Source organism: Lepidochelys kempii, chromosome 14, assembly GCF_965140265.1.
Source record: "Lepidochelys kempii isolate rLepKem1 chromosome 14, rLepKem1.hap2, whole genome shotgun sequence".
In the NCBI taxonomy this organism is placed as follows: Eukaryota; Metazoa; Chordata; order Testudines; family Cheloniidae; genus Lepidochelys; species Lepidochelys kempii.
In genome coordinates, this window is record NC_133269.1 from 28,907,055 (window position 1) to 28,923,490 (window position 16,436).

The window sequence follows — 16,436 nt, forward strand, 5'->3', positions numbered from 1 at the left end:
CCCCAGCTCCAGCACCCTGCCTTTGGTTTTATATATCTGGCCCTCTCCTTCCTCTGCCCTCGCTACACAGTGGCCACATCCCACCCCTCCAATTTGCCCCTTTCTCCCACCTTTATGTCTGTTTTGCAGGAAGCAGAGTCTGCCGGTAGCAAAGGCAGAGTGAGGGGAGGGCAGCAGCTGCTACTGCTGCTCAGCAGATGAGGGTTGAACTTCCTGGGTCAGACGCTGCAGCTGCTGCAGCCTCCCTCACCTCCTCCATTGTGAGCCGGGGCGGAGCCGCTGCTCAGCGGGGTGTGTGCGGGGAGAGCCCTTCCCCAGCGCCCCTCCGGGCCCAGCCGCGGGGACTTTCTGCGGGGGCTGGAACCAGTCCCTGGGCAGCCCCGGGCTCTGCCGATACCAGCCCCTGAGCCGGAGCCTGCAGGTGAGGGGAGAGACCCGGGGGAAGGGCCGGGGCCGGGCAGGAAAGTGACTCTGCACCAACGGCCCCCCCTCGCCCCAGCTCTGCTCCCGGGGGGGCGGGGGTCTGCGAGTCCCAGAGCTGCTGCCCTCCCTGACCCCCCCACCCCCCTCCCCGGCTCTGCCCCCCTGAGCGCCGGCAGAGCGACCGCGCAGGGCCAGGGACCGAGTCTCCCAGCCCGAGGGGAGGGGAGATGGGGCAGAGACTGGCAGGGGCAACGGGATTTTTTTCCTGGACAAGCTGAGGCGCAGGGAGAGGAAAAGCCAGTTCCTGCCTCTGCCTAGTCTCCGCGCTTCTGGGGGGATGCTCTGCCCTGGGGACAGTGTCAGGGGGAATCTTTCAAAGTGGATCCTTGAATCTGTACAGCTGGAGCACAGAGTGACACTGACAGTTACTGTTGGCTACACAATTTCAGACTCAAGGAGCCTCTTCAGTTGTTTATAACATCCTCACAGTTACTAGATGCATCTGGCCTCTCATGTAGTCTGGCAATTGCTATGTTTATCTTTACAGTTTCTGTCCTCTGTGAATTTATTTTGGAAAGTTTGATGAGAAGCCAATTAGCCTGTTAATGAAAAGGGAATGGGAACAAAAGCAAGTTACAATTTTACCATTACAAAAAGGATTGTTTCCTTTTAACCAGTTCTAGCGCTTTAAGAATTTCGACTAGACATTTTACATTGACAAAGAAGGAATTCCTATGTCAGACACAGTTCTCTCTCTAGTCTGGCAAAATCTCTTTTGCCAGAGACTTTTTAGAGAATGTAGGCAACAGCCACAAATGTGATTCATGGGAGGGAGAAAAATCCTTACATTGAGAAACATCAAGAGCTCAATATGTTTAGTTTATCATGAAAAATAAATATATTGGAAGACTGGGAGGTGACTTGATTACATTGTATGAGTACCTTCGGGGACAGAAAATAGTGGTAATAAAGGGCTAGCATAAGCTGGTATCTGGACGCTGAAGCCAGATAAATCCGATTAGAAATTAGGCATAAATTTTAATAGTGGAAGTGATTAATCTCTGGAACAAATTACCAAAGAAGTGGTAGATTCTCTGTTTCTTGATGTCTTCAAATCAACACTGGATAACTTTTAGAAAATATGTTTTGGCCAAACATAGGCCTTTGAGGAGATGCAGGGTTAGCTGGGTAACAGTTAATGGTCTCTGACATACAGAAAGTCAGACTAGATGATCCAGTGGTCCTATCAGGCCTTAAACTCTATAAATTTTAGGATCTCATTCCACAAACACTCACGTGTTTAATATCAAACTTCTGAGTGGTCTCCTGGATTTCACTTAATCTCTGTGACTGAGAGGATTTAAAAATATCTCTGTGGGTTTAGTTCTGGTAGGAGGAGATGGGTCTGTACTATAAATAAAGTGATGAAGGATGGGATCTTTAAATACAGGAGCACAATTTAGACACCTAAATCCAAATGTAGGCCGCTAATTTAGCATTCCCCTAGAATGGTAGAGAAAGTCTGGGGGAAATCAGGGTTTGAAATGGACTAAATCCCTTCTGAAACTTCCGAGTCACACTTCTTGCCCTGACAGGTTGCAGAATAACATCCACATTTCGCTCCAGGTCATCCAGTCCATGGAGAGACAGGGAAGGGAAATGGCTGCAGTGGAGCTGGTGACCTTCGAGGAGGTGGCTGTGTATTTCTCCAAGGAGGAATGGGCTCTGCTGGACCCAGGTCAGAGAGCCCTCTACAGGGATGTGATGCAGGAGAATTATGAAACTGTGACCTCACTAGGTAAGGATTCCTGTCCTCTCTGGTATTAGAAGCTGGGGGCGGGAGGGCTGAAAAATAGCTGCGTTGTCTTCTGTGCAGGGTTCTTCAATGATTTCCCCCCCCCCCGCCCCGCCCATGCTTCAAGGGGTCAGTCTATATACTCCCCAGCTCCTGTGTGTGAGAGACTGTCCCCTCCACATGCCCTCACACAGGACAGCAGAGTCAGGGATATAACAATGGTGCTACCCTTCCATAACCAAGGTTTTCAAGCGAGACAAACTCACTCTCTCTTCACCGTTTCTGGGGTTACTTCCGTCCTCTTGGGCCTCTGAGCACTTTGTGACCTCAGAGCTGGACAAGTGTCTCAGCTTTGCCTAAGTGGCCAGATTTTCAAATGAGCTTTATCTGCATCTTGCCTACGTTCTGCCTCAGCCAGTTGTTTTAGCAGGAGGTACCAAGGTGTTCTTCCCTCTTCTACTAGTCCGGAAGGGCATGTACCAGTGTTATGGGGCTGTGGCCAGTTTCTGCTAATGCTTCTTTCTTGTGCCAGTGTGCTGAATTCTTGCAAGGAGGCTGTTGTTCCTGGTGTCTGTCCCTCACTGGGGTTGATTTCTGTGAAATTATGATTTCTCTCAGTGAGAGTCATTGAGCTCTGCACTGAGTGAGGGCTTATGAAGTAATTTAAAATCTGGGAGTACTATTTGTGGAACATCACTAGAGTAGAAAAAAGTGAGGAGGGGTCTTGTGTTTCAGGCGCTGCACTTGGAATCAGAAGACCTAGGTTCAGTTTCATGCACTACTACACACTTGAAGCTCTTGTAAGTCTCTGAGGCTGTGACTTTCAAAGATACCCAAGGGAGTTAGACATCCAGCCCCTGCTAACTGGGTTGTCAGGCCACTTTGAAATTCAATTTTAACCTCTCTGGTCCCACAAGAATGAGCTGAGGTCTGGAAAATCTGCCTTTGAGTAAAAGCTTTGCTTCACTACCGTGCTAAATCAGCACCACTGCGATTGATGCTCTCCCATTGACATAATTACTTCTCCTCAATGAGAGGCGGAACTTATGTCAGCAGGAGAGCACAGACACTGCATTAGGTCGATTGTAAGTTACATTGCTCAGCGGGGGGGGGGGGGGTTTCACACCCCTAAGCAATGTAATTTACATCAACTTAAGCCATCGTATAGACAAGACTTGAGAGACTTATGGAGCTCAGTCTATTAAGTTCATCCAGAAGAAGGTTGAGAGGTGTTTTGAAGACATAAGTGCCTACATGAAGAGAAAATTTCTGAGAAGGTTCCTTAATCTAGCAGCCAAAGTCAGAATGTGATTCAATGAGTAGAAGCTGAAGATGGGTGAATTCAGGCCAGTCATAGTCAATGGAGTACATTACCCAAGGGTGTGGTGGAGTCTTCATCATTTGGATGTCTCTTTCTAATAAATATAGTCTAACTCAACCACAAGATATGGGATTGATGGAGCAATCTTTGGGTGAGGTTCTCTGGCCTGTGTTTGATACAGGACGTCAGACTAGATGTTCATAATATTCCTGTCTAGCCTATACATCTAAAAACATATGTTTGCAGATTTGTACATTAGTTGGAAAGCCAGTCAGTCCTGTGGCTGGTCTCAAGGCCCAATTCAGCAAACCATCACTAGTCACAAAGCACCTACGCAGGTGCTTAATTTCATGAAAGTCAATGGAACTCAAGTGCTAAATTTAAGAGATTTGCTTGACTGGGCACCTGGGAGATTATGGGGATGCGGTAGTTGAATTTGTTGGGATGCATCTTGCATCTAGGGAAAATATGACTTGAGATCAGCAGAACAAGGACAATGGACTTCAAAAAGCAGACTTAGAGAATTAGTAGGTATGGTTCCATGGGAAGAAAATCTAAGCAAAAAAGGACTGAAAGAGAGCTGACACTTTCTCAAAGAGACAATATTCAAGGCACAGCAGCAAACTATCCTGATGTGAAGAAAGGTAGGAAAAATAGTCAAGAGGCCAATATGGCTGCATCAGGAGATTTTTCAATAACCTGAAAATTGAAAAGGAATCCCACCAAAGTGGGTACCTGGAGAGGTTGTGGAGGATGGAAATGAGAGGGTAGTAGGAGCATGTAGGGACACGACTGGAAAGGCTAGGGCACCAAATGTGTTGCACATAGCAAAGAATGTAAAAGGCAATAAGAGGTTCTTTAAATACATTAGGAACTAGAGAAAGATGAAGGAAAGTGTTCTCTACTTGGCAGGGAAGGAGAGCTAATAAAAGGCAACATATTTTGCTTTAGTCTTAACTAAAAAAGTTAATTGTGACCAAATGTTAACCACATCTACTATTAAGAAGGAAGGCACACAAGCCAGAATAGGAAAAGAACAGGTTAAAAAAATACTCTGTTAGATTTATTCAAGTTGTCAGGGCCCGACAAAATTCACCCCTGGTACTTAACCAACTAGATGAAGCAATCTTGAAAGCAGGATCAGTTTTCTTTCAGAACTTATTGAGGAGAGTGAGGTCCTAGAGGACTGGAGCAGGGCAAACTATCTTTAAAAGGGGAACAAAGAGGACCTTGGGAATTATAGATGAGTCAACCTAACTTTGATACCTGGAAAGATTCTGAACCAAATTATTAAACAGTCAATTTGTAAGCACCAAGAGGATAATGAGATAATAAATAATAGCCAACATGTATTTGTCAAGAAAAAACCATGTCAAACTAACCTAATGTCCTTCTTTGACAGGGTTACTGGCCAAGTGGCTTGGAGGAAGCACTAGACATGATTTATCTTAATTTTAGTAAAGCTTTTGAAATCGTTCTATATGACCTTTCTCATAAGCGAACTAGGGAACTGTGATACAGTACTACTGCTGAGAAGGAACTCTGAGTTATAGTGGATCACAAATTGAATATGAGTCAAAAATGTGATGTAGTTGTGAAAAAGGCTAATATGCTGAGGTGTATCAACAGGAGTGTCATATGTAAGACCCAGGAGGTAACTGTCCTGATCAACTCCGCACTGGGGAAGTCTCAGCCGGAGGACTGTTTCCAGTCCTGGGTGCCACATTTTAAGAAAGAAGTGGACAAATTAAAGGGAGTCCAGAGGAGAGCAACAAAAATGACAAAAGTTTCTGATTTTGTCATGGATATTTTTAGTAAAAGTTACAGGCAATAAAGAAGAATTCATGGAAACCGGAGACCTGTCCATGATTTTACTAAAAATATCCATGACAAAATGGGGAGGGAGAAGGCTCCAGCACCCATCGCTGCTGGGGCTCTGGAGTTCCCCACCGCCCATGGTGGTTGGGCAGCTCTGGGGGACCCACCATTCCTGACACTTGGAGCTCCAGGGTCCCCCCACCACTCATTGCTCAGAGCTGCGGGGGGCCCCCACTGCCCACGGTGGTCATGAACTGTGGGGTTCCCTCACCGCCCATGGCGGCTCGGATCTCCCCCCACCCTCAGTGGCCACCTGGATCTGAGCCACCAAGGGCAGTTGGGGGACTCCGCAGCTCCGAGCCACCGTGGGCTGAAGTCATGGAGGTCTCTGGAAGTCATAGATTCCGTGACTTCCACGACCTCCATGACAAAATCATAGCCTTAGACATAATGAGACATAATCCCCAGCCCAATAAGATCACAAGGTATCTTCCACGTCTGGCTTGTGTTAGGGAGTGACTTGTGTGTGTTGGAAGAGGGTGGTATATTTGGCAGTGATGGAGACTTGATTGTACCCCATATGTCTAGAGAGCAAAATGATTCTGCTCATCTCCCTAGAGAAATATGTTATGGCAATTCCCTAGGCAGAATGGATGAACCCTTGGTCTAGACCAGCGTGTCAAGGGATCTGACTGATTTATAGCTCAATTCTTGTAGTGTGGGGGTGGGGAGAGGAAGGACCCTTTCTGGGTTGCTTATTCAGCTCCTGGATCTGGAAGTAGTAACAGCACTCACTTAATGAACAAGATCAGCACTTATTTCCTTCCCCCACCGATGCAGGATTTCCAGTTTCCAAACCCAGTGTGACCTCCTGGCTGGAACGAGAGGAGAAACTGTGGGTCCCCAGTCTCCAGGAATGGGGGATTCTGAGAGATGCCTACACAGGTGAGGAATCAGAAACCAATTATTGAATCCTCATGGCAGATGTCACTTAGGCATTTTCATCAAGGCTGTCTGACCCTTCAGCCCCTGCCTTCATCTATATTTGAAGGATAGGTCCCCTCCTCTCTCTCTCCTCTGGGGCAGGTTTTGGAGGTGGGTAGGGTTCAGCTGCTGATATTTCAATCTCCTCAGCAGTTACTTTGGTTTGTTCTGCCCTTTGCTGTTCCCCTTTCTGAGGTTCCCTTTCCCCCTGGCACAGGGAATGACTTGTGTCTGGATTCTCTTTGTTTCAGCAGGTGATAGGATGGTGAATGAGAACAAGGAGGAGAATCAGGAACATCCTGAGCAATTGGAACCACACAGGACATCAGGAAGATCTGAAGGGGAGGCTTCCCAGATTCCTGAGCATGGAGATGCTGCCCCTCTGGCCTGCACTGACTTTTGCATGCAAGAAAACCAGCCGGGGCAGAGACAGTGTAAATCCTCTGACCAGAAAATATGGATCAAGAAAAACAAAGACACTGTTCAACAGAGAATCCCCATTGGTAAGACACCCTACACATGCGGTGACTGTAGGAAAAGTTTCCGGTGCAGATCACAACTTACTAGACACCAGAGAACCCATACAGGAGAGAGACCCTACACATGCCTGGACTGTGGGAAAAGATTCAAACAGAGCTCAGCCCTAATTACACATCGTACAGTCCACGAACGAAAGAAGACCTATAACTGCCCTGACTGTGGGAAAGGCTTCAGTCGGAGCTCAACCCTTATTCAGCATCAAAGAATCCACACAGGAGAGAAACCTTATGAATGCAGTGAGTGTGGGAAAAGCTTCCGTGTGAGCTCAAATCTTCTATCACATCAGAGAACCCACACAGGGGAGAAACCCTATGAATGCCCTACTTGCGGGAAAAGCTTCATTCAGAGCTCAAACCTTCTATCACATCAGAGAACCCATACAGGAGAGAGACCCTACCAATGCAATGAGTGTGGGAAAAGCTTCAGTCAAAGTTCATCCCTTATTAAGCATCAGAGAATTCACACAGGAGAGAAACCCTATAGCTGCCCTGACTGTGGGAAAAGCTTCAGTTACAGTGTAGAACTCAATGATCATCAGAGAACCCACACAGGGGAGAGACCCTATAAATGCAATGAGTGTGGGAAAACCTTTAGTTGCCTCTCACATCTTCGATCACATCATACAACCCACACAGGAGAGAAACCATATAACTGCCCTGAATGTGGGAAAAGCTTCACTCGCAGGTCAACCCTTACTACTCACCAGAGGATCCACACAGGGGAGAAACCCTTTAAGTGCTCCGAATGTGGGAAAAGCTTCCGTGCAAGCTCAGCCCTTTCTGAACATCAAAGAATCCACAGTGGAGAGAGACCCTACAAGTGTCTTCACTGTGGGAAAAGTTTCTATAACAACTCAGCCCTTTCTAATCACCAGAGATCCCACACAGGTGAGAGACCTTACACATGCAATGAGTGTGGGAAAAGCTTTAGAAGCAGCTCACACCTTCTGTCACATAAGAGACTCCACAGTGGTGAGAAACCCTATAAGTGCACTGACTGTGGGAAAGACTTCCGGCACAGCTCAAACCTCAGTACACATAAGAGAATCCACATAGGACACACACCCTAGAAATGTCCTGGCTAGGATTGGGCCAAGTGAAGGACCTTTTCTGATTCCCATGAATTTTAAAGAGTCAGGCCAGGCTGTAGTGGCTATGTAACTAGGACATGAAATGTTTATTAAAGCAGAAAATGAAATCATCTTCCTGGGACAGAGCCATGCAGAGCAAGAGGCTTAGATAAGATTTGCACATTGTAACTGCATTTGATTTATGACTTCTCAAGAAACTGTGAACATCCTCCTTCATCTCCCAGTTTTACTTTTGATGTTCTCACAGGGGTATCAATTATTTTTATCAAGGTCCAGATTTCTTGGTCAAAGTATAGTCAAGGTTCAGGCTTCAGAGCAAATAATAATAATAAAAAACAACAATAACAAAAAGATTTTTGGGGCCCATTCAAAAGTGTCTGGTGGCCTGGATTTGGCATATGGTTGACCTATTGACTCCCCCTGACCTAGAACCAGCTTCATTTTATAGAATGTGACTTCTAATTTATACTTGATAGTGTTTTAGACCTCGATGCTCCAAGGGACTGAGGTGCTGTGACACTTGAGGATTGCAATACCTAACTTTTAGGTACCTAGAAAATCACAGATACCACACTGGGATCCACAAAGCCTGAGTTAGCAGGCTAGGCTCCATAGAAAATGAATGGGGTGATATAGGCATTTTAGATTGTGATTCACAAAGGCCAGCAGGTGGGGAGCCACCAAAGCTAGCCAATGGGACATGCCAATGAAAGTGGTGTGGTCTAAGCCCCATCCCTCTCACAGAGATAGGCGCCTCCCTGGTCTTGCAATTCATGATGGGGCATGTTCTGAGGCCATGTAACTCAGCACAAAACAACGGGGGATTGAGGAGGAGAAAGACAACATTCTTTGTAACCTTTAGCACAGATGTGGAAGACCCTTAGTTCAAGTCCCCCCTCCACCTGATGAGGTAAAAGAATTTGAACATGGATCTGCCCACTCTCAGAGTAGTACCCTAGCCACAGAGCAAGTCTGGCTGTGGGACTCACTCGGTCTATCCCAGTAAAACAGTTCCACTGTATATAAATACTTAGTCATTGGGCCAGAGAAAGAAAGTGAGACTAACTCAATAGTCTTGTGGTGAGATCACCTACCTGTCAGGTGGTAACCTTGTCTCCAGATCCTTTGCTCTAATGACTCCTTACATTGACGTTATCCTAACTTCCACCATGAAGAAGACTGCACACTGAACAATGGAACGAAGGGTGAGAAATTCTACCTACTTAAAAGTGCAGAAAGATTTCAATTCTTATTGCTAAAATTCTATAGGGAATTTCTGTGCTTTAAAGGAAGTCAGAATTTGACCTTGGAGAGAATAATTATTGTTTTCCTAGAACACTGAACCCATTGGAGTTGAGTTCTTTTCCATTAAACCAGACTCTTGGGCTCTTAGGCGCTCTTAATTGGAAAATACCAAACTCATATAAACCTAACAACTTACTTCCAACTATAAAATATTTCCTAATTTCAAATGGTGCAAAAGAAAAAAGAATTTCACTAGCAATAGTGATTTAAAAAATCGAGCCTTAAAGCAGTTTAAGATTGGGGGAAATACTCTGAAGAGCATAACTGGGCTAATAGAATTTGAAAATGACAACATTGTAACTGAGGCTTTGTCTACACTAGCACTTTTGTCAGCAAAAATTGTGTGGCTCAGGGGTGTGGGAAAAAAACACACCCCTGACCAACATAAGTCTCACTGACAGAAGCACCAGTGTGGACAGCACTATGTCGGTGGAGACGGTCTCCCGCTGACGTAGCTACCGCCGCTCATTGGGGGTGATTTAATTATGCTGGTGGGAAAGCTCTCCCCCGCCGGCATTGACTGTCTATACAGGAGACATTGCAGCGGCGCAGCTGCTGTGGTACAGCTGTGCTGCTGTAAGGTCCATAGTGTAGGCATAGACTAAAACTGAGCTGGTGCTGATTAAACCGCATGCTTTCCACTGTAGCTGCCAGAGTTATTCTTCACACCTTGCGTCTGTAATGTTGATGTCACTTCACTTAGTTTACTGCTTAATAGAGCTACCCTTCAAATCTTTTTGGTTTGATGAGAACATAACTAAAGTTCAGCTGTTCTTATTGTGTTGTTATATTTTTATGACAGGTTTCAGAGTAACAGCCGTGTTAGTCTGTATTCGCAAAAAGAAAAGGAGTACTTGTGGCACCTTAGAGACTAACCAATTTATTTGAGCATAAGCTTTCGTGAGCTACAGCGCACTTCATTGGATGAAGTGAGCTGTAGCTCACGAAAGCTTATGCTCAAATAAAATTGGTTAGTCTTTAAGGTGCCACAAGTTCTCCTTTTCATATTTTTATGGAAATTCATTGTTTGATTACTTTTTGTTCTCTTTCAGCTCAGTTCCTAACTGTAACTGCTACTGAGAACTTGTAACTTTGTTGTTCACTGTTCTACTCTGTCCTGTATTTTACACTTAACCCCTGTGACTGTTCTGTTTTTTACAAGTGTGAGTGACAATTACTTGCAAGTCCTTTGATCTCTCACTCTTGTATCATTACTCTGTATGTGTGAGTGAGGAAAGCTGTCTTCTAACTTCAAAATCTCACTACGATCTTTATTTGTGTGTGTTCTATACTTCAGAATACTTTTATGCTAATTTCAGTTGTGCTGTGTATTTTTAACTACAGAATAATATAATGTGTTAATACCTCACACTACACAGTAGTCTCATTCCAATCTTGGTTTATGAATTTAACTAATTCCTATTTTCTTTGTCTACTTTAAATACCCAAAGCAGGGTACTTTATGATAGTTCTCTTTCTATATATGAATGTTAGTGTTTTTCTGTGGAATTATCTTGAACAATCTCTCTCTCCTCTACCTATTAACTCAAACACCAAAATCTCCCCCTGCAGTACACTATCTGCTTATCAACTTTCTAAGAACACTCCCTAAACCTGCTTGATTAACTTTAATTTGAAAACTTTGGTTACTCAAATTGCTTTCTGATCTTTCATACTTATAAAATTGCCTACTAATTCCATAAAATCTGAGTTAATCCCCTCTGTTTTACACTGTTGCAAGGGACTGGACTAGATGACCTCTCGAGGTCCCTTCCAGTCCTGTGATTCTTGTACCCCCAGCTTTTGTATGTTTCATTGCAGCCATTTCTAGCTAGAAACGTATCTAAACAATGCTGAATTTTGAGCTATAATAATTATATACATTTGAATTTGCCTTCAGAATGATCCTTAGCTTCACAAAGTTACTTTCTTAATACAGAAGTAAAGAGTCATTGTTTTTCTAGCTTTTGTTAAATTTACACTATATTCAATTTGATGTCCTATCCAATTTATCTAGTTTTGTCCAAATATGTTTTTAATTAATTTAAAAGATTTAATATCAAATTAATTAGTTTTAATCTAGTTATGTCATTGAGTTAATATTCGGTTTTCTGATATTTCTGTCTACTTGTTGAATTCTGTTGTTAATGCTTAGCTACTAGTTCACTTTAATTAAGTGAATATCATTGAGTTAAATGCCCATAGATGTTTCAGTTTTATACTCAGTTTTGTAACACTAGTCCATCCTATATAGTTAACCGAATTTGTTTTAATTTCCTTTGTTTTAGAATTTCAAGTTTAGTTAAGAGGTTGTTTTAACAGTTACTACATTTTATCAGCCAATTTATTTACTTTTTTTTTTAATCTGATGAATCTCATTCACATAATCTTTGTTCATTCAATTGCTTGTTGGTTCCTTCTCTTATTTTTGCTTACTTAAATAAGTGTTTCTTTATTTAAAGTCAATTTCAATTGTTTATTTTGGGACATCCCTTAGTGTATAGAAAAAAGAATCCTTGGTAAATATTTATGTGGTTACTTTCTGAGCACAGTCTGATTAATAATCATAATAAATAATTCCATTTTTTGGTCTGATTTTCCTGAACTCAACATATGAGAAGCAAGTAATTTATGATTACATTAATTTTCTCCCAATTATGAATTTTGATAATTATTTAGTAATTTTACTTTGAAAATTACCTGTCATCCAATATATTTAGCTTACCCTCTGCATCCCTGTTAATAAACCATTTTTCTGTATACTTGGACATGAGAAAGGTGCTATATAGCTATACCCCGAGTAGCTGCAGAAGTGTAGTGGAGTTGTAATTTGGAAGACTGAAGGGAAGGAGGAGAAACCTGCTGACAAAGCTAGAGACTGTTGAGCAATGCCTTTATCTTGTGATAAGTGCTTGGTGTGTTCCTCACAACATCTGTGAGAGCAGATGACTGGGAAGTAGAGGTGGAGGGACTTGTCTGGCTGTTCATAAGATCCAGAAATGGGCCTTTACAAGGTGACCCAAGTAGTAAGAGACACGGGGTCAGGGATATGTTGTGCTCCTACTTTGATGGCAGAGTGTAGTAGTAGAAAATGAATGTGCTTTAACTAAGGAAAAGAATTCAGTGACTCTGTGAAGATTTTATTAATTGATTTTATGAGGGGAGCTGTACCTCAGTGAAATTTTTCAGCTGAGTTGTACATGATTAAAAAAAAATATCCATTTAACACAACACAGGACAAATTTCAAACCTATGGACATGTGGCAGAACATACCCAAAGTGATGAGTGCACACATGGCTATGCTGGTGGGCTCACAAAAAGGTGTAGGTGGAAACTGTTCTTCTTGTCTAGGTGGAAGGAGTGGAATGGGCAGGGCCTGCCATCTGAGAGAGTGAAAGGGGGTCCCAGTATCCTGAATTCTTGTCCTTTGTGTTCTTGTAGCACTGGTGGAGACAGGCCCGCCGATGGGGGTGGAGCAAAGGACGCAAATGTCCAGGGGCCCAGGAGCCCCTTGCCACCGCCAGCAGCGCAGCAGGGCTAAGGCAGGCTTCCTGCCCGCCCTCACTCCGCACTGCTCTAGGAAGCCGCTGGCACGTCGCTGTGGCCCCTGGGGAGGGGGTCTCTGCACGCTGCCCCGCCCCAAGCTCTGACTTCCCAGCTCTCATTGGCCGGGAATGGCAGCCAATGGGAGCTGCGGGGGCAATGCTTATGGGCAGCAGCGCACAGAGACCCCCAGGGCCCCGTGCCTAGGAGCTGATGCCAGAGGGGATGTGCTGGTTGCTTTCGGGAGCTGCCCAAGGTAAATGATGACCCCCTCCTGCACCCCAAACCCCTGCCCCCACCTAGAGCCCGCACCCACACCCCCTCCTGCACCCAAATTCCCTCCCAGAGCCTGCACCCCCCCACACACTCCAACCCCCTGCCCCTGGTGGGGGAGAGCGAGCGACGGAGAGGGGGGATGGAGTGAGCGGGAGCTGGGGCCTTGGAGAAGGGGCGGGGCAAGGGTCTTTGGGTTTGCGCAATTAGACAGTTGCCAATCCTACTGGGCGGGCATGTGGAAGCCCTGGCTGTGCTGGAAGAGCATGCCCAGCAGCACAGCTAGCAGCTTGCTGGGCACCAGCACCGCACAAATGTCAGGCGGATCATGTCCATGCGGGCGCAGCTTGTGCGTGCGTGGGAGCCCATTGACTGTGCTGCCTTGGGGCCCAGAATTGCTGTCAGCGGGCTTGGCTGGAGATTTCTTTGGTGCAACATTGAGCCATGTCTTAGGAATGACCCTTCTCCTGCATGTGCTCTGCCAGGCGCGCACAGATCCTGGCATTCTGCTGACACGTATTCACATGGACAGGCTTTAAACTAGGTTAATTGGGGGAAGGAGACCAAAGCCCTGAGGTAAGTGGGCAGGTGGGATACTGGGAGGAAGCACAAGCAGGACAGCGCGAGAAGGGAGGGCTCCTGCCTCATACTGAGAAAGCGGGATGATCAGCGAGTTATCTCAAGTGCCTATACACAAATGCAAGAAGCCTGGGAAACAAGAAGGGAGAACTAGAAGTCCTGGCACAGTCAAGGAATTATGATGTGATTGGAATAACAGATACTTGGTGGGATAACTCACATGACTGGAGTAGTGTCATGGATGGATATAAACTGTTCAGGAAGGACAGGCAGGGCAGAAAAGGTGGGGGAGTTGCATTGTATGTAGGAGAGAGGTATGACTGCTCAGAGCTCCGGTATGAAACTGCAGAAAAGCCTGAGAGTCTCTGGATTAAGTTTAGAAGTATGAGCAACAAGGGTGATGTCATGGTGGGAGTTTGCTATAGACCACCAGACCAGGGGGATGAGGTGGATGAGCTTTCTTCTGGCAACTCACAGAAGTTACTAGATCGCAGGCCCTGGTTCTCATGGGAGACTTCAATCACCCTGATATCTACTGGGAGAGCAATACAGCAATGTACAGACAATCCAGGAAGTTTTTGGAAAGTGTAGGGGACAATTTCCTGGTGCAAGTGCTGGAGGAACCAACTGGGGGCAAAGCTCTTCTTGACCTGCTGCTCAAAAACCGGGAAGAATTAGTAGGGGAAGCTAAAGTGGATGGGAACCTGGGAGGCAGTGACCATGGGGGGGGGAGGGATAGCTCAGTGGTTTGAGCATTGGCCTGCTAAACCCAGGGTTGTGAGTTCAATCCTTGAGGGGGCCATTTAGGGATCTGGGGCAAACACTGGGGACTGGTCCTGCTTTGAGCAGGGGGTTGGACTAGATGACCTCCTGAGGTCCCTTCCAACTCTGATATTCTATGATTCTATGAGATGGTCGAGTTCAGGATCCTGACACAGGGAAGAAAGGAGAGCAGCAGAATACGGACCCTGGACTTCAGAAAAGCAGACTTTGACAACCTCAGGGAACTGATGGGCAGGATCCCCTGGGAGAACAACAATAGGGGGAAAGGAGTCCAGGAGAGCTGGCTGTATTTTAAAGAATCTTTACTGAAGTGATGGGGACAAACCATCCAGATGTGTAGAAAGAATAGTAAATATGGCAGGCGACCAGCTTGGCTTAACAGTGAAATCTTTGCTGATCTTAAACACAAAAAAGAAGCTTACAAGAAGTTGAAGATTGGACAAATGACCAGGGAAGAGTATAAAGATATTGTTCGGGCATGCAGGAGTGAAATCAGGAAGGCCAAATCACACCTGGAGTTGCAGCTAGCAAGAGATGTTAAGAGTAACAAGAAGGATTTCTTCAGGTATGTTAGCAACAAGAAGAAAGTCAGAGAAAGTGTGGGCCCCTTACTGAATGGGGGAGGCAACCTGGTGACAGAGGATGTGGAAAAAGCTAATGTACTCAATGCTTTTTTGCCTCTGTCTTCACGAACAAGGTCAGCTCCCAGACTACTGCACTGGGCAGCACAGCACGGGGAGGAGGTGACCAGCCCTCTGTGGAGAAAGAAGTGGTTTGGGACTATTTAGAAAAGCTGGACAAGCACAAGTCCATGGGGCTGGATGCGCTGCATCCGAGAGTGCTAAAGGAGTTGGCGGATGTGATTGCAGAGCCATTGGCCATTATCTTTGAAAACTCATGGCGATCAGGGGAGGTCCCGAATGACTGGAAAAAGGCTAATGTAGTGCCCATCTTTAAAAAAGGGAAGAAGGAGGATCCTGGGAACTACAGGCCAGTGAGCCTCACTTCAGTCCCCAGAAAAATCATGCAGCAGGTCCTCAAAGAATCAATCCTGAAGCACTTACATGAGAGGAAAGTGATCAGGAACAGTCAGCATAGATTCACCAAGGGAAGGTCATGCCTGACTAATCTAATCGCCTTCTATGATGAGATTACTGGTTTTGTGGATGAAGGGAAAGCAGTGGATGTATTGTATCTTGACTTTAGCAAACCTTTTGACACGGTCTCCCACAGTATTCTTGTTAGCAAGTTAAAGTAGTATGGGCTGGATGAATGCACTATAAGGTGGGTAGAAAGCTGGCTAGATTGTCGGGCTCAACGGGTAGTGATCAATGGCTCCATGTCTAGTTGGCAGCCGGTGTCAAGTGGAGTGCCCCAGGGGTCGGTCCTGGGGCCGGTTTTGTTCAATATCTTCATAAATGATCTGGAGGATGGTGTGGATTGCACTCTCAGCAAATTTGCGGATGATACTAAACTGGGAGGAGTGGTAGATACGCTGGAGGGTAGGGATAGGATACAGAGGGACCTAGACAAATTGGAGGATTGGGCCAAAAGAAATCTGATGAGGTTCAATAAGGATAAGTGCAGGGTCCTGCACTTAGGACGGAAGAACCCAATGCACAGCTACAGACTAGGGACCGAATGGCTAGGCAGCAGTTCTGCGGAAAAGGACCTAGGGGTGACAGTGGACGAGAAGCTGGATATGAGTCAGCAGTGTGCCCTTGTTGCCAAGAAGGCCAATGGCATTTTGGGATGTATAAGTAGGGGCATAGCGAGCAGATCGAGGGACGTGATCGTCCCCCTCTATTCGACATTGGTGAGGCCTCATCTGGAGTACTGTGTCCAGTTTTGGGCCCCACACTACAAGAAGGTTGTGGAGAAATTGGAGAGAGTCCAGCAAAGGGCAACAAAAATGATTAGGGGTCTGGAGCACATGTCTTATGAGGAGAGGCTGAGGGAACTGGGATTGTTTAGTCTGCGG

General features: G+C 45.5%; 1 protein-coding gene across 1 annotated transcript; it reads left to right on the forward strand.

Annotated features, from left to right (window-relative positions):
- Positions 1–266: 266 nt before the first annotated feature.
- Positions 267–10,158, forward strand: LOC140898217 (uncharacterized). The gene is made up of 4 exons (XM_073311739.1): positions 267–421; positions 2,050–2,221; positions 6,198–6,302; positions 6,593–10,158. The coding sequence occupies exons 2-4, from the start codon at positions 2,062–2,064 to the stop codon at positions 7,948–7,950; spliced, it is 1,623 nt and encodes a 540-aa protein (XP_073167840.1). The 5' UTR covers positions 267–421; positions 2,050–2,061; the 3' UTR covers positions 7,951–10,158.
- Positions 10,159–16,436: the final 6,278 nt, after the last annotated feature.